This window comes from Aulonocara stuartgranti (assembly GCF_965226115.1).
Source record: "Aulonocara stuartgranti genome assembly, chromosome: 11".
In the NCBI taxonomy this organism is placed as follows: domain Eukaryota; kingdom Metazoa; phylum Chordata; class Actinopteri; order Cichliformes; family Cichlidae; genus Aulonocara; species Aulonocara stuartgranti.
In genome coordinates, this window is record NC_138947.1 from 33047547 (window position 1) to 33074431 (window position 26885).

At 41.4% G+C, this 26885-nt stretch overlaps 3 protein-coding genes across 3 annotated transcripts in view; 1 reads left to right on the plus strand and 2 right to left on the minus strand.

Moving 5' to 3' along the window:
- The window catches only part of LOC309717771 (uncharacterized protein), a 352978-nt gene that overhangs the window by 93813 nt on the left and 232280 nt on the right, over positions 1-26885 (minus strand). The gene's annotated exons all lie outside the window — the stretch shown is intronic.
- Positions 1-26885, plus strand: part of LOC309717776 (low-density lipoprotein receptor class A domain-containing protein 4-like) — a 272052-nt gene that overhangs the window by 22960 nt on the left and 222207 nt on the right. The window lies entirely within an intron of this gene.
- Positions 11353-14404, minus strand: LOC309716458 (uncharacterized protein). The gene is made up of 2 exons (XM_082550258.1): positions 14074-14404; positions 11353-14043 (listed from the first exon to the last, which is right to left on the minus strand). Exons 1-2 carry the CDS (start codon positions 14297-14299, stop codon positions 11915-11917), a joined length of 2355 nt encoding a protein of 784 aa, XP_082406384.1. The 5' UTR covers positions 14300-14404; the 3' UTR covers positions 11353-11914.

A 26885-nucleotide genomic window follows, 5' to 3' on the forward strand; every position in this document is an offset into this window, starting at 1 on the left:
TGTTTGTTTTTGTCTATCACAATTGCCCATCCTTCAGCCAGAACCTGCCACCCTCCAGAAAAAGTGAAACACAAAAGCTGCTGAATGATATCGAGAACACATGAGCAACCTGGTCAGCGACCCATCCAGCAGGCAAGCATGAGACAGAAATGGACAGGGACTCCTGAATATCACTACATCTAGGAAATCTGTCAAGGATGGCATCACTCTCACAGACAAGTGAAAAACAAAAATGCTAAAATGAATGATGAAATAGATTCGGGCGCGTCTTAATATGCTTGGTTGGCCCAACCAAATAAAGGCTTTGTGAGGTAGCAGTGCATTACATCTCTGACGTCATAGTAGTTGCAATCGTGTTCCCATGTCTCTCACTCTTGTATCAGTGGTGTATCGGTCAACCTTTACACTACTGAATATTAATATTATATGAGCATAGTGATATAATTAAAAGTGTAGCTGACTAGCCCAAGTACTCTGGCTCCCACATTTAAAAGCCTGGGGTCCAAATACAGTTTGCTTCTTGACACAGAGCTGAGGACAGCAGCAGCACAAATTCAGTCTTTTCAGCTAGTTTGGATACATGGTGCAGCCTACAGATGAGCTCAAGTTCAAGGACTCCTCTACTGTAAAAAGACCTGAGCGAATCCTCTGCACTGCGTTGTTGGGCTGCAACACAAAGACTTCGTCTCTGCACTTGACGGAGAAACAGAATCGGTCTTAAAGTTTGACACTTTCTAAAGAACACACATTGTACAGATGTGCCGCACACCGTCACGCACACATTTCTTTACAGCTGCTGAACTCTGGCTCGTACAGAGGTGTTTTTTCCCCCACCCTGTAGCAGATCTGAGCCGTTCAATTTATGCGATTCAGCAGTGTAGCCTGTCTCTCCCGCTCCGTCTTGACCTCCTGCCCTCTATAACAAATGTAATGTTTTCTCTGCCTCACTCTTTCCGCTTCCTTTTTGTCCTCGTGCTTTGCTTTTTCTCTCATACAGCTTTATGACTGTTTACTCACTTTTCCTCTTTCTTGCTGGCATGGGGTAAATGAGCATATCGATAGCCGCCCGCTCTGTCTAGTGTTTCAATTCAGTCCGAAGCGAGTGAAATTTCTTTTTCTGTTGAGAATAATTTCTGAATGTATGAGCAGAATCTCAATGCGTTTATGTGGCACAGAGAATTAAAATTCAGATGGACTCCAGTCAGCTCTGCTGCCCGTCATCGAGACTCGCACACATGCACGCTTGGTGTACACACACAGGGCTCCCTGCTCATTACCCTATCTCCATTGCTACCCATCAGTAGCGCCACTCCTAGAAGCATACATACATCACTGGCATACAGCACACTCTGTCATGTGTGAAATGGGCTATGGTTGATCCCTGCCCTGGGAGAGAAGAAACGAGTGTTTCAGCAGGCGAGATGAGAGTGGCTTTCTGAAGAGGAGAGGAGAGAAAAAGGTGGTTTGGTTGTGTAGGGGGAGCAAGGGGGAGGGTGTAATAGGGACATGAGGTGGGGGAAAGGGGGAATGGCAAGACGAGGCGAGTGAAAGGACAGAATAACAGAGTACGAGAGGCAAGCAGGCAAATGGGGAGTTTTTCAGCAGAATAAATGTGGAGAAGAGTGAGAGGGTGGAGGACAGATGAGATGAAAAGTAATGTGGAAAGAAGAGGGAGGAGTTTTGAGTAGAGGGAAGGGGAAGATGATGGGATAAAAGAGTGAGAGAAGGTCGTAGAAGAATGGAGTTCAACAAAAAGAGGAGAGACACAATGACAGGCCAGAGACAAAAGAGGGCAGAAAAGACAGCCTGCTTCTACAAGTCTCAATCACGGAGCACCTCCACAGTGACTCAGAAGGAATATCAATTTGAACAGAATATTAAAGTTAAACAGTTTTGACAGTCGCTTAACGTTTTTTCTTTTGTCCAAATAGTGTCTGGTTTGTATTTCGTCAGTCTGCCTCTTTGTCTGCTTAACCGCGCTGGACCCTGACTGTCTTTGGGTTTTGGACTGTTAAAAACACCCAACATTGGTAATTTAAGGAAGTAACCTTGGACTCTTAGAAACTGTGATGGACATTCTACATTGTACAGTTTTTCTTATAACAGAACTTAAGATTCTTGAGGGGTGTCCCATTGGAGAGAAGGCCGCTCCTCCAAGGCACCGGCAGGGAAAACAATGAGCTCTATTTGATAAGTCTTACAAAGAAAGTGAGGATGTTCAAACAATATATCTGAAGGACATGTGCTTCTTCTACTCATCCACACTGTTGTTGTCTGTGTTTTCAGAAAATATTGCTCTCTTGTTTTAACTGTTGTGTAACAAGAATGATGACTTTTTATGAACACATGGGTCCATAAGGAACCCTATAATGTATCGGAATAATTTATCAATAAAGCAGACCTACTTATTGAGAGAATCCTTTGTTTATTTAAGACTAGAACTGCTGCACCTTCACGAAAAGAAAGAAACCAGGTGACATGGCTCAGCAGACTAGACTAGGATGACTCCTGGAAACCTCTTAGGGATGTTCAGCTGGGAGGCGGTGTCAGAGTACACCCTGACACTGTCCTCTCAAACCTGGCATTGGAATGCTTAGGAAAGAGGGAATTGTGGACATCTCTGCAAACACTGCTCCTCACTGTGACCTGTACACAGATAATGGGGGAGAAGATGGTTGGACGGGTGAACAGATGTATGGATCGAGAACACATGCTTCTTAATTGCCCCTTGGGGATAAATAAAGTCTTTCTGATTCTGATTCTGATGCTGACACATACAGACCACTATATGGCTTGTAAAGTTGTGCTTGGATGACGATATAATTACCAGAAAATAGTCTGGCCCAGTGTTCATGACACAAACCACATTTTGATTTAATCTTAGTCACAATTTAGGCATCTAATTTATTTTAATTTAACCTAGTTTTAGTTGGCTAAATATCATTAAACCATAGTATACTCAATCTAAAGTGGATTCAGTTGACTAAAATATAAAGTTTATGTTTAAGTTTAAAGAAAATGTGTTCATACGCCTGCTCTTCTCTTTCTCCCAAGTGTTTTGTCACATTTTCATGAGATGAAGGAAGCATGAGAGCTAGATGTACCATCTAACCTTACTGCACAAGGAGATTATTTCTGATTGGAACTTAATTAGTTGATATTGGATCTCGTTTTATTAATTGTTGTGGGTTTTAATACATTTGGTCCCAGTTTTTGTCCTTCTATGTTAGTTTTCATTTAGTTATTGTCATGTTTACATCAGAGAAAAGGGCCTTAAAAAACAAACGTGACAAAAATGATTGGTCAGCAAAATTAACATTGTTTTTGCTGAGAGTGGTTTTGCTAAATGAACCTAGGAAACATACTGTCTTCAGAAACAGTCAGAATCACAAAGACAGATGTAGTATTGTCTATTTTTTTCTATCACATTTGCTTATGTTTTATGCTAACAGTCAAGTTAACTTCCAGGAGCAGCTCCACCTTGATTAGCTTCTCCGGTTTGCAACTCGATGCCAACACCAGAAAAATTACGACACAGAAATTGCCACAAGAACAGAGAAGGGGGGGGAAGAAAAAAAAAGAAATCTTAATTGATTATAAGGTTACATCAAAGAGACGTAGGAGGTGTAGGAAAAGAGTGGAAGTGGAAGCAAGAAGATTCGACGTGAGGAGATGAGGAGTTTTGACGAGGACTGGGAAGAGGACAAGGACAGAATAGCAATGAAGAAAATGAGGAGAAACTGTTTGGTAGGGATGATGAAAGATCTGCAGAGAAAAGGAGGAGTGAAAGTGTGGAAAAAAGGGTGGAGAAGCAGCAGTGGGGATGTTAGGGAGATGGGTGGGAGGGGGAGGTATATGAATATGGGAGGATGGAAATGTAAAAGTACCATGGATGGGAGTTTTAAGATGGTGCGACGGCATGAGAGGAGTTGGGACGGAGGATAGGCGGCCAGAGAGGAGAGACGGACGACGAGGAGAGGAAAGGGAAAGCGAGCATTAAGACAACAGCACAGACAGAGAGAGAGGGAGAGAGAGAGTGTGGCACTGCGCCACTCTGCAGCAGCAACTGACTGACAGCCATAGCCTGACTACTGACTGAGTGACTGTCTGTCTGTTTGTGTTGGCTGGCTGGATGATTGGCTGGCTGGATGCAGCAGTGTCCCCACAGCTTTGCCCTTCTCTCCATCTCCCTCTCTGTCTGTCTCCCTCCCTCCGTCCGTCTCACAGCAATGCAGCATTAAGTTGGTCTAGATTAGAGAGAATACTTATGATTTGACTTCTTTAAAAAAAAAAAAACTGTTAGTGATGCTTTTTTGTCCCAGGCCACGTGGTGGTAAACAGCATCTCCCTGCTGCATATCTCAGCGGTGCATCAGGAGAAAAAGAGCAGTGTTTGTCCAAACTGAGTCTTAGTATGTTTTCTGTCAGCCTCTAGGATGACATGTTGTAACATAAAATCGTCTGTCTGTGTTTCTTCCTTCTGTTTTCTTCTTTACTCGTCTAACCTTGAGTCCGTGTCCTTTGTCGGGTTTCTCTCTCTCTCTCTTTCTCTTCTGGCAGTCTGTAAACTTTGTTTGTCGAAGAGACGCGATACAAATAAAGTTACCATTATCACCTCCAACGCTCAAATCGCCCCTGACGAGATTAAAACACATTTCATCGCCGGCGAAAGCAAACGGGGACGCTCGCAGCGACAGATAGCCCATAAAGCACATAAATGCTACGTCGTATCCCCCCCTCCCCTTTCTGCCCATGCATTATTATCCTCAGGAGTAGAAGGGAAAGATAAATGACACTGAGATACGACGACAGACTTATAGGCTGATAAAGGGGCCATAATGTGTCTGACCAAGTGTCCTTCTTCCTCCACTGGGTCATACATGATTATCTTCAGAGGGAAGGGGACCTTTTTTAAAAAAAAAATTTTTTTTAAGATAACTCTTAGATAAGATCGTCACAGCAAAACAGGGCCCCGGCTTCGCAAACTACTAACATTTGTTGGCTCTGCAACTGCAATGCAGCACTGTGTCGTCCTCTCTGCTCCCTCTCCCTCCCTCTGTCTGTCTCTCACCCTTATCTGCCTCCCATAACACACTACTACAGCTTCATTTTCCTTGCTTGAGGGGAGTTAGATGTAGAAACGACTTTAATGTTAACCACAACCAGAACCTGTTGTGGTGTTTCATGTAAATAGGAGTGTAATGATACGTATGCACGGGGTGGTGGATGTCGGGAGAGATGCAGAGCCCGCAGAGATAAGCTGGGTTAAATTGTGCATACAAGCTATAAGCTGGCTTTAGTTTGGGAGCGAGTGCACTTTCCTCCTCCTCTTTCTCTTTTGGCATATTCTCCCTAGCGGTCTGTCACCTTCAGTCAATGGACTCCCATCAACTGCTCAACTTTCTTTCTTTCTGCGCAAGTTTATTAGCAGCGGCGCAATTGCTCCCAGGCAGCGGCTGCATTGAGACTGAATCACAGAAAAGGCTCACGTAGCCCTACAGATGACTACAAGCGCCGTATCTGCTTAATCACTCTGACACCATGGTTACACTGCTCTTCAGTGGGGGTGAAGCTGTCATATCAATGTGTACTAAATGTCAAAATGTTTGTCTGATTGAGCGAATATCTCCCACTCTACATATCTCAGTGTCAGGCGGTCTGTGTTTGGCGGGTTCTCTGTCTGGCTGAGCAGAAGCCAACCTGCAGAAACAGGCGGTAAAGGAAGAGATCGGCTTTGTCACCGTCTCTGTAACAGGAAGACATGATTTTTTTTTAATTTTTATTGAACTTTTTTGTGTTGTCAATTGTGTTTGCCCCTTTGCCTGCACACCTTAAAGAAAACGTTGTGGTGTACGCCCAACACAATGTGTTTATATGTACCTCTTACTCCTTTTGTGCATAACGTGCATGCAACTACTGTGTTTTAGGAAAATGGGCTCTCACTGATAGTCTTCTTTGAACATTTTTCAGTTGTGAGCTCGTCTCGGTGCAATCTACAAAGAGCATGTTTGGGAGTATGAGAGAAAGTACGGCCATGAAAACAACATCATGGACAACAGCGGTCTCACAGCGCTTTATAGAACAACACTGATTACATATATACAGCATAGGGGTGGGCAATATAGCCTCAAAAGTAGGGCTGCTCAATTAATCGAATTTTAATCTCGATTACGATCTGGGCTTTCAACGATCATTAAAAATGACTGAGCCGATTATTAGCCCCTCCCTCGTGCTTTACTCTCACGCTGCTCTGTGTGGCAAATCGAGCGCACCTCTCTGCATTTCGAACACGTGTCACAACAATTAAGAGCAGCGGTCCCCAACCTTTTTTGCGCCACGGACCGGTTTATGCCCGACAATATTTTCATGGACCGGCCTTTAAGGTGTCGCGGATAAATACAACAAAATAAAACTTGTACCGGTACCGAAAATTTTTTTTTTATTCATAACACACATGAAAAGACCAAGGAAAACCGAGTAAACGATAAAAACGATAACAAAAATAACACTGAAAACCGATAAAAACCCTGAAAACTATACATTTCACACCTGAGCCTCCACTCTCGCGAGGCCCGGTACCAAACGACTCACGGACCGGTACCGGTCCGAGGCCCGGGGGTTGGGGACCGCTGATTAAGAGGACCCGAGGGAAGCTCGGAAAGCTAAGCAGAAGTTATTTGGAGAGGAGAGTGACTGCCGTTGGTTGAAAAGAGAGGTAAAAAAAACTTCAGTGGTGTGGAAACATTATGGGTTCGCGGAGTCAGACATGGATCAAGTAGACAGTGTGTAAACTTTGCTACAGTGTCGTAGCTGCACCACAGAGCAACACTGCAAAGTTCACTAAACATAGATGTTTACATTTTTCATTTATTTTTTATATTGCAATCAGTATTTGCACATTATTTTATATTATTTTTTGACAATCTTTAAAGTCATTATTTAATACATTGTTATTGTTAAATAAATATCGTCAAATAATCGAGATCTCAATTTCAGTGAAAATAATCGTGATTATCATTTTTGCCATAATCGAGCAGCCCTACTCAAAAGTATAGAATGATAACATTTGTGATGTTATTCTGATGGCATGCAAAAAGCATAGTTTTATCAGTGATTGCAGTTTAAAGGAAGCAGCATTTATCAGCTGAAAAAAAATGAAGGGTATTTACCATCCTTCCTTTCCACTGAGACGACACTACCTAATTTGAAGTGTGAATACATTGAAACCAGGTGGCAGCTGCAGCATTATAATGCAATAGTAGTGACACAGCATAAGTCAAATATAAGCTCATAAGTAGACCAGGCACAGTGTTAGAATTTCAGTAAAAGTACAACAAAACTGTTTCGTACTGTTTTGTACAAAAAAGTAAGTCAGCCTTGTAACCCCTCAGCAGCCTGCGCAGTACGGTCGTGTAGTAAAATTCCACAAAAACAATCAAATGTAAATCCTGCTCACTGCCTCGCTTCCCACTAGTGCATCTATTGACCTTCATCAGGTGCCTGATTCTAAAGTAGTGAATGTATTAGTCAAAGCCAGCACGGCTGTGAAGTGAGACGGTGAACAACGGGAGTCACATTTCATTGTTCTTGAGGATTTTTTTCTTCCGATGCACCTGTTTTGAATTAGTGGTTTGTCACATAATTAAATAGAAACTGAAAAATATTATCTCCCTGGGATGTTGTAACTTGGGTCAAGCTTTTCAACTAGCTTTCTGTTTTCCACCATGTAACATCGGTCATTTCCTGTCGTTCACATTCTAAGGAGTGCTGCAGTCGTGCTCGCTGGAGTCGTTCTTTTACTTTTGAGGGTCGCACATTACCAGCTGCTGTCGCACAATGATTCTTGCCATGCTGATTAGCAAAGTTTGGTAGATCTTTGAAATGACTCCCTATTGCAGGGCTCGATAAAGTATTTGTGTTTAATTTCAATTGGTGTGGTGACCAACACAGTTTTAGTCCCTTTATATTAGTGCGTGTTGGAGGATGTCTTTAAAATTCCCGGACTGTGTGTTAGTCTGGATGGTAGGAAATCAGTAATGGTTGGTGATTGTGTAGTGAGTCTAATTAGTAACACAAAAGAAGCCAAACGTTCTAGTAGCTGTGTGATGTGGAACGACAGGTTCTTAAACATGTTTTGTCATCGTCATTGTCTTCTTTTGTGTTTGCCTTGTTTTGCCCCTTTTCCTCTTTGTGAATAATCTCGATTGCTGTGATTCTGTTTGCTGTTCCGGCCAGCTTTTCAACCAATCAACACTGGACGTGCTGGACAAGCAGTCTACTGGTTACAGTAAGTTCAAAGTAAGATGAAAGCGGGAATTTTAAACTCAGCCTTTCAGGAGGTTAAAATTTTCATCATTGCTGCTAAATGTCTTTTTCTGCCACAGACAAGCAAGCGGAAAGACAAATGTTACATCATTAGGCGTAATGGAACAAAGAAAAGTACTCCATATACTCTCCCACTCTCTGCTGACAGCCCCACGCTGCAATGTGTCATTCATTTGATTAGTGCCACGCTAAAGCTGTCGGTAAATCATTGATAACTGTTTGAAAATGTCACTGTAGAGTAAACCAGAGAGCGTCTGTTAACTGTGCAGACATGAATGAGGACTGCTCAAGTGTTTTGTTGCCTCAGTATAGAGTGCTATGCAAAATGTGGATGTTTTCAGAGAAGGAGCATGGAGTAATTCCTATTTATGAGTTAATGTCAGACAGAGTCAGAAAATTGGGGAAACCAGCAGCTAGACAGACACAGTCTAATCATAACTAACATGATCCAGAGTAGGGCTGAACGATATATCGCATTTGCGATAATATCGCGACATGATCAAGTGCAATTTTCTAACCGCAAAGGCTGCGATTATACTGCGATTATATTATACAATTCATGGGCTGCATCCTCCTGAGGCCGCATTTGTAGACCGATTACGTCACAGCGACGCGCCGAAGGCTGTCCAAATTACTACCATATCCCAGAATTCATAGCGCGGCCCAGCCAAACTCCAGTTTCCAGCAATGGCGGCCGCTACTAAGTTTTAAAATTACTCATACTAATCTTTCTGGGTCACAAAATAAACTTTTAACATATTTTCAGGCGAGAAAGTAGTTGTGTAAACATCAAATATCTGCTCGGTTTATCAAGATATCCCATATTTGCAAAAGTGCTTCGACGTTTTCAGAGGCGTCTGCTACCCACCAGCTCGACAGCTAGCCGGGAGCTCGAGGGTTACTGATGCGGCCGAGAACGGCACAACTCCCGGCACATCATTTTCAGATCACCGCGGAGTTTCGCTGCTCGGGTTAAACGTAATATATAAGTCACTTAGACAACCTAAAAATGTTATTGTTGGGCTTTTTTCAGTGTTTTGTTTGTTCGTGAGTAAATCGGTTTGGCTGAGATTAAAGTTATTAGATTAGATAAAATAAAACTTTATTAATCCCCTGGGTGGGTTCCTCCTTGGTTTTCACACAGCTGACTAAACGTCAAACAGAAAACTTATTAAACAGAAGTATGAGACAGTCGAGAATTTACACCAGTGTCTGGTTATATTTTAGATAGCAAGAAGCAGACAGCCGAGTTTATTAAACTCCACCGAGACAGCGGTGACGCTAATCAGAACTAGACCGTCCAATTTCACGCCTTTAAACTTTAAAGGCGTGTTTGTGTGTGTGTTTATACAATTGCTATTATGTTTGCACTTTATGTGTAATGTTACTGACTGCAGAGATCAGTAAGATGTGTGTATTTTTTATTTATTAGTTTTATTTATTTAATATTATTTTTTAATTGAATGACTGTCTAGTAGTTCACAGATGTCGAAAAACTGAGTGTGGTAAAGCCACTGATTTTGTTTATGTATATTTCTGCAATCTGCACATTGTACTGACTTTCATTTTAATGTTTACACCAGGGTTCCTTGTCAGCACTTTATGCTCAGATGTTTGTAAGCTAAAAATAAACTATTGTGTATGTTCAAATATACTGTTGTGATTGAAGAAGTTAAATAAAAATGTCAGTCATCAATTCATGCATCACCTCATGTCATCATAACAGAGGTCTGTCTTCCAGGAAAGAACAGTTTAAAATTAATGTAATATAGTATTGGCCATACTATATGATGTATTGCTTGTCTTTGTTTGATAATACAGAAGACAAATACCTTAAAAAATAATCGCATATCGCATCGCAATCGCAATATTGGGGCAAAAAATCGCAATTAGATTATTTTCCATAATCGTTCAGCCCTAATCCAGAGGTGCACTAGAAGCTGCTTTGAACCGGAGATCAGCCAAATTAAAACCAGGGAGGACGTCTGATTTTTTTATAGGCCCATTTCCTCAACTCGCATTTAAAATGACATTTATAGGGACAAAAAAAAAAAGACTAAAATAAGAGAGAAAAGAAATGCTAGCATGATTTTGAACTTTTAGGGTTATTAATAATTTTATACTTACCAGTTAATCTTTGTGATAAAGTTGTTCTGACGTCCACAGCTCTGCACACACCTGTTCAGTATTTTCCTTACCAACAGCCGCGGGTCAGACAGGCTGTGAGACATCACCTTGCACCCTATCTGTCCATTCCCACCCACCTCTGTCTGCTCACCCCTCCCTCCCTGTTTGACACTGTCTCACTCGTTTTTTTACTCTCATTATCTCTCACTCTGTTCCAGTCCCTCTTTTTCCCACTCTGTCACTTTCCCTCTGCATTCCTCTGTCATTATTCTGCCCACATGTCTAGACTGAAGAGAGAACTTTTGCTGCTTGCGTGTGTGAAACCTGTATGTGGCAGCGTACGTCTGACACTTTGTGTCTGTGTGTCTCCTTTATTGAGTGCTTTAGGTCTGATTTCAGTCTTCACTTTGATAGAGGAATTATAGTCATTCTGTATGGAGCAAAGAGAGATGTGGAGAATGTAAAGAATCCTTCATACAGATCTGCTTCAGCATACACATAATATATTGCAGGGTTGTGTCTGTTTATAGCACTGATTTTTAAAAATGTATTTAAATAAATCCATGTCTCCTAAACACCAGTGTAATAGTAGGGGATTACTTGATGTATGATCTGAAAATCTATTGACCATGGCCAAATTCTGAAGTATTGTATGCCATCGGTACGATACGAAGGTGCTGATTATTGAATTGATGAGTAAAAGCTAGGGTAAACTGCTATAAGCTGCAGTTCCTGGAGTGACCACCTGGGGTTGAATTCAAATTCAAATCAATTCCCATAAGCTGCTTTTCCTTAAATAACAGTTTAAAACAGGTTTTAAAGCAGGATTCAAAAACAGCTTCATGTACTCTAAAGCTAATTTCCCTTCATGCTACAGTCACACTGTGGTTTAAGACTTTTGTTTAAGCCGTGAGACCAGTTTTCCCGTGATTCACTCGCGTACGTCAGTTTGAAGAGGAAAAAGAACTCCACGGGACTCCGATGTGAAAAGATGTAACAAAAAATTTATTCCACAGTTTTTGCATCTTACAGGAGTGGTCAGGTTTAACTTGTCCTCAACAAAATAACCTACTACGGTAGGAAAACCGTGTGGCTCTGTTCTACCCTGCTGCCCCGTATATCTTATGCCGTGTTAACTCTTTTTCTCTCTCTCCCCCCTCCCGCACCGCATGCACTAATTTGCATACATCCGTGATGCCCGGATTTTACCATAAACACGAGTCTTTAAGGCACATGTATACATGGTACTACATAACCTAGTTCCACCATAAACATGCATCTATTTCCTAAAATTATTAATTACACAAACAAGCTTAACAACAGCGAAATATAAATACTAAACATATGAACTATCTTAACTTGGCTCCCACATACCGGCCCCTAATTGTGACTCTATTACACAATTACCAAATTACACTTGTGGAGCCAAGGTACACAAACTTCAGTCTCTGCAGTTGATTACTTCAGTCCGATTCCTGCAGAAGGCAAATCTTCATAATGGGCCTGTCCAGTACACTCGTCTTGGTTTTGATCCTAACCTGCCGCACCATTCCTGCCTTGTCTGAGATAGCATGGATTACTTTCCCTGTAATCCAAGAGTTGCGTGGGGCTGTATCGTCAACAATAAGCACAATGTCTCCAACCAAAAAGTTGCGAGATGGACGGGTCCACCTTTGCCTCTCTTGAAGTTGTGGTAAATATTCCCTTGCCCATCGTTTCCAGAATATTTCCGACATGTATTGCACTTGCCTCCATCTTCTTCTTGCGTAGAGATCTTGCCTGTCGAACAGTCCGGGAGGAAGAGATGGTTTGTTCCTGAGCAGCAACAGGTGATTGGGAGTGAGTACTTCCAGATCATTTGGATCACTGGACGCTTTGGTTATTGGCCGACTGTTAATAATGGCCTCCGCCTCACACAGAAGTGTATGCAGGCTCTCTTCATCCAGTGTCTGGAGCCTCAAGGTAACATTTAGGATTTTCTTCACTGACTTGATCAATCTCTCCCAGACCCCTCCATGATGGGGTCCTGAGGGAGGGTTGAACATCCACTGAATGCCTTGTTGTTTTAGGTGGTCTTCAATTTTGGACACATTCCATTCAGCAATGGCTCTTTTAAGTTCACGCTCTGCACCAATGAAGTTAGTTCCATTGTCAGAACGAAGGGTCTTTATCTGGCCTCGTCTGGCTATGAAGCGACGGAGAGCATGGATGAAGGAATCTGTGTCCAGCGAGGCTGCCATCTCCAAGTGTATTGCACGAGTGGTTAGGCAGGTGAAAATGACTCCATACCTCTTCACCGTACTTCGACCACGTTTGATCTCGAACGGACCAAAGTAGTCCACTCCGCAGTTAGTAAATGGAGGGTCATCTGGCAGAACTCTGTCTCGGGGTAGGTCGGCCATTTGCTGCTGTCCTGCAACTCCATGCTCACGCCGACAGGCAATACACCTAGCGAGTATTTTTCGTACTGCAGAGTTGGCACCGGGTACCCAAAACTTTGTTCTCAACTTGGAGATAACATGATTGCGACCACTATGAGCCAAGTTCTCATGTATTTCTCTGAGGATAAGCTTCGTGACGTGAAGATCCTTGCTCAGGATTGCTGGCCGCTTAGCCTCCTCGGGTAGTGCTGCTCTGCTGAGTCGCCCTCCGACCCTAAGGATGCCTTGTTCAAGTACTGGACTCAGTTTGAAAAGACTACTAGTCCTCTTCACCCCCTGACCTTTAGAAAGTGCGCTGATCTCCTTAGGAAATGTCTTTCTCTGACAGTAGCGAATGATTGCTTCTTCAGCCTTCGCAAGGTTCTCTACCGTTAGCTTGTTGGTGTCCCCTTGAAACAGGCTGTCCTTGAAACCTTCCATATCCCTCTCGACTTCAGGTTGTGTTTTAACAGCACACAACTCCTTCCTTTTGCGACACAATTGCAGCAGAATGCTCTTGACTTTAAGCATCCATGCCACTGCCCTTTTAAGTTTAAACCAGGATGAGAAGTAGTGCAGGAACTCCAGCACTACATCTTCACATTCCTTGATTGTACTAGCACACACCAGGTTACCCTTTACCTCTGGGTCATCTGTAGTCAGGCCTTCAACTGGGTGCACCTCTTCTGGCCACTCTTCCATGGGTTTGGTGAGAAAGTCCGGCCCCTGTAACCATGTGTGGGACTGCATGAATCTCTCTGCTTGGAGCCCCCTTGATGCAAAGTCGGCAGGATTCAGTGAGGTGTTGATATACCTCCATTGCTCTGGACTGGAGCATTTCAAGATGGCATCCACACGGTTAGCAACAAAGGTACGGAATCTACTTGTTTGATTGCTGATATACTTGAGTACCGTGGTACTATCTGACCAAAATACAGATGGTTGGAGCGGAAGCTGCAATTCAGATGTCAGAACCCTGTCTATGCGTGCTGCCATGGTTGCTGCGGTAAGTTCCATGCGGGGAACTGTAATGGGCTTAAGTGGGGCCACTCTTGCCTTTCCCAACATGAATGCGCAGTGGACTTCGTTACGGCTGTTCCTCTGTAGCAAGTAGCTTACTGTACCGTAGCCCTCTTCACTGGCATCAGCAAAGTGTTGCAGCTGATTGTATACTGACTCTCCGAAGCCCACAGGTTTAAAACATCTTGGAACGCTTATGTTCCCTAGCTGGCGGAGCTGGGTCTTCCACTTGAGCCACTTGTGAGCTAGGTCTGCAGGTATGATGACATCCCAGCCAATCTTTCTCCTGCAAAGCTCTTGCAGAATCTTCTTTGCTTGAAGCGTGACTGGTGACAAGATACCCAGTGGGTCGTAGACAGAACTCACAGTGGACAGAAGGTTCCTCCGAGTGGGTGCCTTGTCTGGCATTACAATCTTGAACCTGAAGCTGTCAGATTGAATACACCATTGGACTCCCAGCGCTCTCTCAATGGGGAGTGTGTCCTGATCCAGATCGAGATCTTTAACCTGCGATGCCCTTTCTTCTTCTGGAATAGCAGACAGAACTGCTCTGCTATTGCTTATCCATTTTGTGAGCCTGAATCCACCCCTCTGACATACAGCTCTAAGAGTGTGGTATAACTGTATGGCTTCCTCTTCTGAGCTCACAGCCTTCAAACAGTCGTCCACATAGAAGTTGTGCAGGACTGTGTCAACCGCTTGGCTGTTGGCTGGATCTCGGTTGTCTTCAGCACATTTGCGCAGAGCAAAGCTGGCGCAGCTTGGTGACGAAGTTGCACCAAAAATGTGAACCACCATCTTGTACTCCACCATATTCTGAGTAATGTCACCAGATGTCCACCACAGGAACCGAAGAAGGTCAGAATCCTCATCAGGCACCTTTACTTGGTGGAACATTGCTTCCACATCTGCCATGATGACCACTTCCTCTTGTCTGAACCGGATAATTACCCCAAGAAGGGTACTGGTAAGATTTGGTCCTTGTAACAGCTGATCATTTAAGGTGGTGCCTTTGTACGATGCTCCACAGTCAAAGACCACTCGAAGCTTGTGTTTCTTGGGATGGTAAACTCCGTGGTGCGGTAGGTACCAAACCTTTCCATCGTCGCGATCAAGGTCCTGTTCTGGCACTTTCACTGCGTAACCGTTGGTTATGACGTTACTCATGAAAGCCGAGTACTCTGCGTGGAATGAAGTATTGGCTATCTTAACTTGGCTCCCACAACTTTGGACTCGGTCTGCTGTTCTCATTTGCTTCCTACATACTCAGAAATTTACATGAACTACTTACATTCAGAACCTCATAGATTTCAAACAGAATTTCAGAAATTGTCAAGTTCAGTATTTCCCTGTTGCTTTCATCAGTGCAGATTGATTTATTGCAACATGTTTGGGAGTCTGCCTGCATTTGTAAATCAGATTCTGATTGTTTGCAAACCTTTGCCAAATTTGGATGAGGATGTTGTACCTCTTGGTGACCAGTTGGGTACCACAACTGTGTGCGGTTTGCCACCATATGGGGAAAAAATTTAAAGTAATGACCAGACCGCTGACCAGACCAGATCTTTTTGTAGTCACAAGGAAATTGCCATTGTATTTTTACTTTAGGAAACACAGAGCCATTGATGATAAAACTACTAATTTTACCCACCAGTTAAAAATTGTATCAACCCTCAAAATTCCGCATGCTAATCCGGTCTGTAAGTCTGACATCATTAGCCGTTTCCGGGTCTAAACTCCCAAAGTCAAACGAACACTATGACATTTACAAACTGTGTAAATTCTTTCATCTGCTCTATGTGGCTGCTCTATCAGGTGTAACAAGTATAACATCCAGGCATCCATGAGAAATAGGATTTATGAAATTTAACAGAGTTCGAAGCAGGAAGTTAGCTCGCTAGTTTCCATCTAAACACAATGCACCATGTTCTGACTGAGGAATTTCTGGAAAAAAATAAAACATACAGCTCTGCTATCACGTAAATGAAGACAGAAAACTAAACAGCAGTGATGTTTGTAGGGTTACTGAAGCTGGGCTAGCTGGTATATAGTGATGTGCTACGTGGTGGCTAGCTACAGAGCTAGGGTTAGCATGATATAAACACATTAGCGCAGTGAAGCTGTAGGATGAACACTTACTTTTTTTCCACTCGATAAAAGTTAACATAAGGGTTCCCGATGGTTAGGGACAAATGTGGCATGGCAGGATGCTCTAAACAGACCAAACTTCAGTAGGAGAACAACTGAAATAATCCACCCACAATGTGAGGTTAGTCATTAATATACTGCTGCATGGGCTGAGCTGTGGTTACATTGTAAGGTTTTAAAAACTGAGCTTAAAAACGTCCATACAGTAATGGTAATAAAAATCAAGAGAGGCCGACAGTGATCACTGCCTTTTTTAAGGGGCTTGTTCAGATTAAGTACGACAAGATACAAAGCATTAAAACATGTTAAAAACACAACAGCCTTAATAAACACAGAGCAGTTTGGACCCAGAAACAGGCATTAAATTATTACTTAAAGACCAGATTAAAACTACATCTGATTGAAGTGACCAGCCTGTGCTGTTTTGTGTTGTTTAGCATTCAGTCGTACTACAAGAATGCAATGGAGTCAAAGCTGCTTGGCAGAATTAGCATCCCATTTATTATCTAACTTGACTAGATAATGAAGAACAGCTGCTTAGGAGGTGTCTTGTTTTGTAAAGCTTTTGAGTTATTTAGATAACATTCATAGGTTCTCCCAAACCTCAGGAAAAGCCTCAGGACATGCATACAGTAGCATGTACAGAGCAGTGCAGAGGGAAAATGTATCTCATGTTAAGCTCATCAATGCCATGCAGCTCAAATTTCAGGTTGTAGGTTGTCAGGCACATCAGCTGGTCCCACATTAAACAGCATGGCACATATGTTTAGTGCCTGCTGTTTACTTTTCATGTACTGAATCCTTCCATAAATGCCTGAGGGAATCTTGCACATTCACAGCATATTTAGATGCAGTAGCGGACTGGTTTTTTTTAAACAGCATGAGCTGTATATTGACTCCATTGTAAAGAATACAATGGAGCCGCCTGTTGTCGTGTCATGCAGTGCTGTATATGGCTTTGCGTCTATGTGTGTGTGTTCCTGAGATTGTTGCAGGTGTGATAATACAACAGGTGAGTCACCTCTGTTGCTCACAGGAAAAAGCATTTTGAGGTAATGGATTGTTGTTGGTAATAACATATTCCCATCCTCTGGAGGGAGGCCTGTATTTCCTCCAGCATCACACGGTCCAGGCTGCGTGACCAAGCGTAATCTCAGTATAATGTTGAACGCTGGTATTTTTCAAACCTGAATAAAATGAGGGGTATTGCAATAAGCAAACAGGGTACTAATGCACAGGGTCCCAACAACAGAACAAAGGGTTAGCCATTAAACTAATTTAGACTGGCTCAGATTTCACTGCCACCAAATGCAATCTCATATGGTGAGCTGTTGTTATGGGTAAATTACATTGTATCTGCTTGTTAACAGGAAGCGTTTAATCCCTGTCTAACTGAACAGATGAGTGCGTAACAGATGTTGCATAAGTCTGTTTTAGTCATATCATCTACAGAACTGCAGGTAAGTGTGTTGAGCTTTGACTGCTGTCTGAACATGGATGTTTAAACTGCTCAGCTAATAATGTTGCTCATGCTACAGCATATTTGTGAATATGGTGTATCGTGATCACCATATCTCTAGTGTTTGCCTAACAAATATCATGGCTACATTTATAATATTCCCTTAGTGATGACTTCCCTGTCTCAAAATCCTTCTTAATAACTCAAACTGCTACGGATCATCTTGGTGTCTCACCTTTAAAGACATATCTGCAACTCTACCTCCTGGATGCTCTAAACAGACCAAACTGCAGTCCTGGCAGATGAGCTGATTTCACGCTCAGCTGATACCTTTTACACATATATCCTTTATACTACCTTTTACATACAGGCAAACTAATGCCCACACTTGATGTTCATCTGAAAGCTGCTTTGTAAACCACCACCAATCCAATCTCCTACTTTCAAGCTTCATCTGGAATACTAATTTTCATATCTGCTGTCATTGTGTCCTCTTTAGTTCGGAGCTCTGGTCTTGCTGCCCTTCTAAAGCTTCCCATGCGCACGCATGTTAAAGGTGGGAAGGCCCCAGAACAGAGTGAAACCACCGAATATTCTTTACAGCAGATGGAACTATCAGTTTCCCTTTTGATTATAGTAAGATTGTCACAAAAATTGATACTTAGATATGAACTGATACAAAATTATTGAATTAAGATAAATCTTAAAAGTTGCTAAATTTAATGAGAAAGTTGATAAGTTGGCAACACTGCTTGAAACACTAGTCAGAATCAATCACCTCTGATTTTTCTTTAGTTTTTCTCCATAGTGTCGTCTCAGTTTTCTCAGCACAGTTTCATATAAAAATTAAAAACTTCACACACGTCAAAAATGACTCTGACACAACCTGATTATCATCTTAAGCTCAGCTTGGTTTTGAAATTCAAATCGAATCTCATTGTTACTTTGCAAAAAAAAATAATTGATGTTGGTGTTTTTAAGTGGGGGGTGATAAGTTCAAAGTTCAAAACTCGTACAGTATTAACTGCCACACACAGCTAGCAGAGAGGACAGAAATTGTTCTAAACAACAGAGCACATGATCAGGTCCATTAGAGTGTAATTGGCTGATGTCACAATACAGATGCTGTTAATAAAAAAAAAAAGTTTGGAAAACAGTAAAGTTAAAAGTTAGTAGTGTTTCTGAAATTTAGATGTGACATTTTTCAGTGCTGTTTTAAGTGTAGTGCAATTTTGCCAAGTTCAGCAGGCATTGTGTTGCTGATTATAGGCTTTGAGTGACATTTGCAAGCAGACGCTCATTTGGGGTTTGTTATTTTGCTGACATTTTTTTGCTTGAAGGAATGCAGTGACATTTTGGATTTTTAGCTTGTTTCTTTCTCTTTTTTTCCTGACACCCCCCACCGCCCCCACCCAAACATGTACACCTGTGTGGAGAAAAAAAAGGAAAGGTTTTACACATGACTTTAGGTCTTTACATCTGCTACCTTGCTGCTAACATCACTCGTCATTGTCAGTGAGAATTCCATGAGAGAAAAATTTAGCATTTCCAGAGGATGCTCAAACAAGCCAGCTGGGGTTTAGAGGTTGTTGTGTTTTTCAAATAGATTCACTGTAAGTTGATCTAAAGGCCATTCAAAGTTAACCTCATAACCATTTAAACAATTGTTCAGCATCTTCTTTGGTTGGACCACACACAATTTAACCTACAAGTCCAAAGATTGCCAGTGATGACTCTTGTGTGTCACAGAGTAAAAAGGCTGGTTTTAACATGTTGGGGTCAATAATTTTAGAACCCATTTGAAGAAGTAAGTACGGTTTATTTACACGGTGAACAAAATTCATAAAATGCTTTACAACACAGAATAAGATACAAAAATTTAAATTAAGCAATTGAAATAGTGTAATTAGATAAAACTAAATAAAAGCAAGCCTGAACAGGTGGGTCTTAAGTTTCTTTTTAAAGGTATAGTGAGTGTCCACAAATTTATAGGTACAGTGGAAGGAAGTTCCACAACTTGGGGGCCACAACCTCAAAAGCACAGTTTTACCTTTGGCTGTATGTAGATCCAGGTCAGTGTAACCAGGTCATAATTTACATATTGTCATAATTACACAAAATGTGTTCTAAACCCCAAACTGTTCCTGGTATACCTGACTGTTAGGACCTCCAAGCCTGTAGTTATCCTCATTATCAGTTAGTGCCCCTCCTCATCCTTTTCTTCTTCTTTGGTGTAACCCTATAAATTTGGGGTACCCCTTTGGTCTCTCCCCTTTTCTACAACTCCCCTGTGGAAGAGGAGCTGTAGTAGACAAGTTATTTACTTGGAGGTCTTTCTTTTTACCTTTCATTGTCAGACACAACGCAGGAACAAACCGGTTACACCAACAAGCTTTAACCAGCAGAGATCTAGTCATTAGCGTAGCCGTGTTTTGGTTACGTATCTCCTAACCAATTTCTATAAGGCTGATATTGGGATCTGATTTATGGTTTTGTTTAAGAAGTAAAAGTAAAAATAGTATTTTTTTGCATCAGATTTTCATACCTATTGGTCTGATTGGTAAAGAAAAGAAATCATCTCATCTTCATTCTGAATTTACTGCTGTGTATGTTATACTGATTGAATCCAGCTGTTTTTTTACAGGTGGAAATTTAAAGCATTATGACTTGAGCAGTTAAATGATTAAAGAAAAGAACAAGTGCTCATTTTAAAAAACAGAAGTTGAGATTATCAAATTTAATGGTGCTCTTATCAAACCATTTATAAATCCGTACTGTCATTTATTAGCAAAAGCCAATGTCCGAAAAACATTAGAGTAGCTTCTCTCATTTTATCCAATACTGCCTGCTGCGTCACATGCATAAAACCTCCTGGCAGCAGATCATATCATGCATAAGTGATTAGCATTAATTATGTTTATTTGTGGCTAAAATGAAGGTTTTGGCTGCTGTTGTCAAAGTGCTCAGCTAACGACCGTCTGTGAAGGAAAGGAGACACAACTCCCTCGACAGCACTGAGCGAAATGTGCGTTTTGGATGACGGGCTGTTGATTGCAGCACACTAGTTTAGCACAATCGAATCAACTGGATTTTAATCTATCAATATCAATATCAATATTTGAATCTTGCCAGATTTGCGCTTGGAACAAGTAGTAAAAATCTAAAAACAAAGTATTATTCTAATGTGTGTATAATTTAAGGATTTTTTAAATACGATTGTGAATACGATTAGCACAGCTCATACAGTTTGTGGTGCTGGAGAACTGTAATCGATAGGTTGTTCTAAAAAATACCGTATTTAAAACACCTCTCATTATAATGCTGTTCAACTCCGCTGCAGACTTCGGGTTGATGTAGGCGATCAGCATCCTGTACTATTCTGCGGATCTGTCGGTGCAGTCTACACTAAAATCCAACGCTTCTGCAAATATTTTACATGTGTGTATTTTGTCATTCCGTCAGTATAATGCTGTCACTGCTGGTCCTTCCTTTCCCGCTGACAGCCTGCTTCCCTGCAGTGACATTGGCGAGCTCTGCTGCCCCTCCAGCTGTACAGACAGGACAGCGTGTCCATGCTGTGTGGTTTTCACTGTGGTCTACACACTCAGACAGGACACTGACGAGAAACCTGACCTTCACTAGGTGGTGTGTGTGTGTGTCTGAGTGTGCGTGCAAAGCCTGTGTGCTTATTGCAGGGGTGTCGGCGAAAGGATGGCAGCGCAGTGTGTTATAGTCCTTACTTGTCAGATATAGGGTGAGGGTGGGAATGGACTTATAATAAGTCTGCACACGGGGAGGGGATAAGGTGTGTGTGTGTGTGTGTGTGTGTGTGTGTGTGTGCCTCTCTGTATGTATCTCTGCTTTTGCATCTCTTCCTTTTGCTCATCTCAACACCCTGTGGCTGACTTCCTGTTTGGCGCTGTCTGCATACTGTATGCGTGCACTTGCCTTTACATCTGTTCTCTGTTTTAGGTCTGTCTCCAATACCCTGCACTTTACTCCCCTTTAAAAAAATAGACCATCTAATAATCATTTATTTAAAGCTCTCAAAAACACAAATTTGTTTTGCATCTTTGTGTGTGTGTGTGTGTGTGTGTGTGTGTGTGTGTGTGTGTGTGTGTGTGTGTGTGTGTGTGTGCTTGTGTAAGCTTGGGGTACACATTTTAAATGATCACTTCAGCTATTAAATTCCTCCACGCACTCATAGTTATGGCTTGTAAAATAATTCTGTACTATCAAAACAGAATGACTGAAAAATTGTTCGGTGGCAAATAACTTCAATATTAATATGACACTGCATCCACCATATATCCAAATAGGCTGCTTAAAAAGTCAGTATGAACTAACCATCTGCTGCACAGATAGTTGTGGGGTTTTTGCTATTGCTATTTCTTCTTGCTTTTTGGAAATCACCTTGTTAGTGCAAACATTCAAACACAATAATAACATATAATAACCTTTTACGCAATAAAACATTATCCTTTTACATTATCCTTTTACGCAATAAAACATTATCATCTTGCGATATCAAGAAACTTCCAACAAAGTCCAGTATTTGGCAAGAAAATTGTTCCCGGGATGACAAACTTTTTTCTGCTTGATGCAAAAAACCCATTACGTCCCTCCAGTGTCACGGTGTACACCAGTGTTTTTGTGAAGCAGACCCAAAAGCAGACACTAGAGAGAGGAACTCCAGTTTTAAGCAAAAAGCAAGCCGTTTATTATAGGCTGGTTGAACATGGATACAGAATAAAGCAAAGGAAACAGGGCGTAAACTAAACTAAAACCTACACTGGGAAAACTAAACAATCAGAACTATGACGAAACTGTGATAACTGACATGAACATGATTCAGACTAGGAACGAGTGCAAAACTACGAAGAAACAAGAAATGAGACATGAACACGACCTGAGCCGAATCATGAAGAACGAGTAACTAGATGTAATATGGTGGGAAGACAGAGGACTTAAATACACGCAGGAGGTGATCAGGGGAAGTGGAAACACATGGGGAAACAGCTGACACAAATGAACATAATGACATCACAGGAGAAGAGTAAAACTAAACACATTGAACAAAGAAACACAAGACTTTCAAAATAAATCAGGAAACATGGAGAGACGTAGACAACACAGGCTTTACAAAATGAAACACGCAGACAACAAATACATGAGGCCAATACAGATGACCTAGCTGAAACATCCTATACTAAACTCAAGGCAATCCTATAACTCAACATTATCTCAAGAATTAACATAAGATCTCAAAACAGACTGAAACGGACCCAAACCCTGACATCCAGGCTATGATACTGGGTGAGAAGGAGATGCCAGCAGCTGGTGACGGATGACCGTCCTTCACCAGCTGCCAGTTAAAGTTATTTCTTTGTTAAAGTGTCAGATACTTAAAATTTACAGGGTAAACACTACCTTGGCTACTTTTGTACTTAAATTTGACTATGCTGGTCCACTATGTCACTACTATTGCTGTTACTATTATAATGCTGCTGCTTCTGACACCTTGTAGCGATACATTCACATTTTGAATCAGGTAGTCTGTCATCATTTCTTTTCTTTTTTTCCTTTTTTTGCTACCATATCCATATACAGCTTTAACAAATATAATTTTGAGGCTGTATCATCCATGCCTGGTACATGGTCTGGAACAATAGGTAGGAGGTACATGTCAGTAACAACTACATGACAGCAGATTTCCCAGTAGAACATTTCCCATCACACTGACTACACCAGTATTCAATTACATGTTACTTAGCTGTGGTAGCACACATCAGTACACTGACTGTGTCGCTGGCGAGGGATCTCATTACGACCAAGGACCAGCCAGGGATTGTCCGCAGATCAGCCACGGATGTGTCACTGACCAGCTGCTTATTTTAAGTGTAGTGCATCCTGCTGCTCACATCACATACAAGCATCCATCCTCATGGTAAAGGAAAACACTATTCAACCAGACACCTGGGCAGGCGTCAGACGAGTAAGTGGCAGGCTGTGCTACTCTGAGCGTTCTGACATCTTTCTGCAATAACTTCTTGCCATAGCGTTTTTCAGGTTTTTCATCTTCTGTGGGATCACACCACACAGCCCAGCTTTTGCTTTCCACACATATCATTGAGCTTTGGTCTGCCGGCCTGTCACCTGTTGTCTTCCCTTAGCTAAGCTACCTTAGTAATTGCTATTGCACCAAGATAGTTGGTGGTATGTCATTAAATGCATACATACTGTACATACCTTGTATATGTTACCCTGTTTCTCATTGGTATGTTCCCATATTTCATGAAAGGCTGTGCATTTCAAACATCAGAGGCCTGTGTTTTAAGAAGGCATACATACTGTCCTCTTCAGGGATTGTATGTATCTATTATTATTAGTCTATGAAGCTGTTATTAAACAAACACAGTCTACAGTGCAGGAGTGTGTCTCAGTGATGTATTTTTAATAACTTTCAACAACAGTTTGCACAGAGGAATAAGATACATCAGGCTCTCAATACCCAGACAATACGTGTTAGTCAAATCACTTCATTGTTGATTTTGGTCTTTACAAGAGATTTGTTGGCAACTAGAAAACTCCTGAAAATCACAAACCATTCCCACGCCCCCTGCAATCCCTTCTCCCTCTGATCAAACTACTAAGTAAATCAGAAATCAGTGAATCAGTACAAATAATCCTGACTTCTTCCTCCTAAAAAATAAAACAAACCAACAAAAAAAACCCCACCTGTTTTTTTTTTTTTTTTTGTGGGTTTTATTTTTGCTCTATAAATCTCCGCTGGTGGAGACGGGTTGTCTGGCCAGGGTCCTTTCGCTGCTTCATGCTGCTGACAGACAGACAGACAAACAGCTCGTTCTGAGCCAGTGTGGACCGAACAGAACAGACGTTTGAGCAGCGAGTACATGCCGCTCACGTCTCGCTTTTATTGTGAATTCCCAGTGAGCGTATTCTGAAACAACATTTATATGCCTACCTGCACTGCCGCTCCATTATTTTGTTCTCGCACTGAAATATTGTGTCAAGGCCAGAGCTGTACACCTTGCTCCACTCCTACCAATTCACGGGAACACGTTCCAAGAAAAATCTATATGTGTGCAGTTAAATTACAGGCAGCTACTTTTTTTCACCCACCCAAAATGGTAAAACCCACTGTGATTGCACAAAATTTTTTGTGATTAACGCTTTGCAAAGCAACACTTATCGTACTTTACTGTTGCAGGAAGATTTGTCACAGATACTGTCAATCCTGGAGTGCTAGAATAGACACACACTTCATCACGTCATAAATATTATAATTTCCTGCGAGTCACTTTGATTTATAGTTCTGACCCGTAGCTACGTCTCCCAGCTTTATAATGCAGGGCTTGTTAACGCTGAGATTTGAGAAAGTTGTAACACAGACCTGCGAACATATGCCGAGCAACTGTCTGCTGTCTCTTTGTTGTGTGGTAGATGAGAAAAAGAAGAGCAGACACTGACCTGGTTTTGATTCTTCTTTATGATATTTGAAGAAGAGACAGAAGTAACACCGCCCTCTGTTTTTCAAGGAAATTGTTTTTGACAGTACAGAAGAACAACATAAATATATTTATGCTGATAACCACAAGTTAAATATCTGCTCTAAACTTCCTTTTACTTCCTTTAACATGTTCATAAACACACTATAGACTGAGCCACTAGTTTCCTCCTGGATTCCCATCCTTTGATGTCAGACCGCCCTTTGCACACATACAAATCCTAAACCCTGATTTTATTTCTATTTTTTGTATTATCTTTTTTTGTATTATACTTAAATAATACCTTTTTTCATCTTACCTTGTATTATTTTTGTGTTATCTTTCCTTCAATCTTTCTGAAGGTCTTTTAATTTTTTTCTTTAGAATGACTTTGGATGACTTTTCACTCGTTTTCAGTCAAGTCAATGTGCTTGGTCATATTCAGAGGAATACTCTATTTGTTAAACCCTGAACATTGACTTATGAATCATTCAAGCTTAAAAAAGGCTCAAGGGATGAACCAGTGTTGCATCTACACATAACAGACAACTTAGCAAAGAACCAATTTTAAATTGTATCTGTAGGCACTTTGCTACTAGCAGTCGGCTGCAAAAACACTTAATGTGGTCAGATATTTTAGTTGAATCAATGAATGTGGCAGTAAAGATGGACTCGACCACGTATTCGCTCTTTACACACTTTATAGTGGCATTGTAAAGCGCCTTGAAAAGCGCTATATAAATCCAATCCATTATTATTATTATTATTATTCCCGGTCGTCGTTCTACAGCTCACGGCCACACCTTTTCAGCTGCATCCTACACACCAAAACAACAACAAAACTCCTCAGGTCCTGGCACGTTTAATAGGGGAGGCATGATGAGCTGATCGAACTCAGGTGTGTCCGCCTCTCCTGCAGCCATGCCACGCCCCGCCACAATGAAAAATGCCAAAGATAACACAGTCCGACAGACTTAAAATAATATTTTTCCACCAACAAGGTAATTCCCAAAGAGGTATTATTGAAACTCTCGGGATGATGTGCAGTGTGTCCTTAAAAAAAAGAGAAAGTGGTAGGTATAAGAAAACATCTACATTGGATGAACAGTATCTGAAGGTCATGTCCTTGAGAAATTGGGGAAAAAAACAGCAGTTGCTCCATCTACTGTTATGGAAGCCTAATGGCCAATGTCGCTGTCAAGAAGGTTCCTAAAGCAGGAAAGCAAGGAAAAAAAGGCTGACGTACGCCAAGTTACACAAGAACTGGCCTGGAAATAGAGGGATGAATCCAAATTTGAATTTTTTGGTTCCAATCATTGTCATTATATATGGAGGAGGTCAGGAGAGAGAGGTACAGTGAGTGTCTACGGCCATCTGTAAACGACCTATTAATTTCCTCCACTCACTCATAGTTATAGCTTGTAAAATAATGTTATACTGTCAACACATGGTGATTGAAAATTGTTTCATTGTTTCAACTTCAATTTAATTTGAAATAAAAAAATAAAAATGAATGATATTGCTGTTTCACTGCACCCACAGCCTATTGGACTACCATATATCCAGCTCTTAGTAAGGTAGTGTGGATAGCATGGGGGCAGTGTAAGACATACATCGTTAATAGAATTGAAACTGACATCTAACATGTAGTGAATTCATAGTGATGTTCACAAGCCATCTTTAATTTTGAATATTAACCTCCTAAGACCCGAACTATTTCATGACATGCATTTTTAATTTCTCTTTGATATTTGGGCACGTTGGGACCTGATCAATGTAAAAACAAAGAATTTCCAGATTTTTTTTTTTTTTTACCTGATTTTTGTTTCTGAGAGAAATGAGATCCACATAGGAGGACATTCGTTTTAAATTTCAGTAG

Bases quoted from the DNA above. Each gene is read 5' to 3' on its own strand.
- LOC309716458 (XM_082550258.1), bottom strand. From the start codon at position 14,299: ATGCCAGACAAGGCACCCACTCGGAGGAACCTTCTGTCCACTGTGAGT. The intron at 14,044-14,073 runs GTTTTAAACCTG...TCGGAGAGTCAG, and splicing joins GAACATAAGCGTTCCAAGAT to TATACAATCAGCTGCAACAC.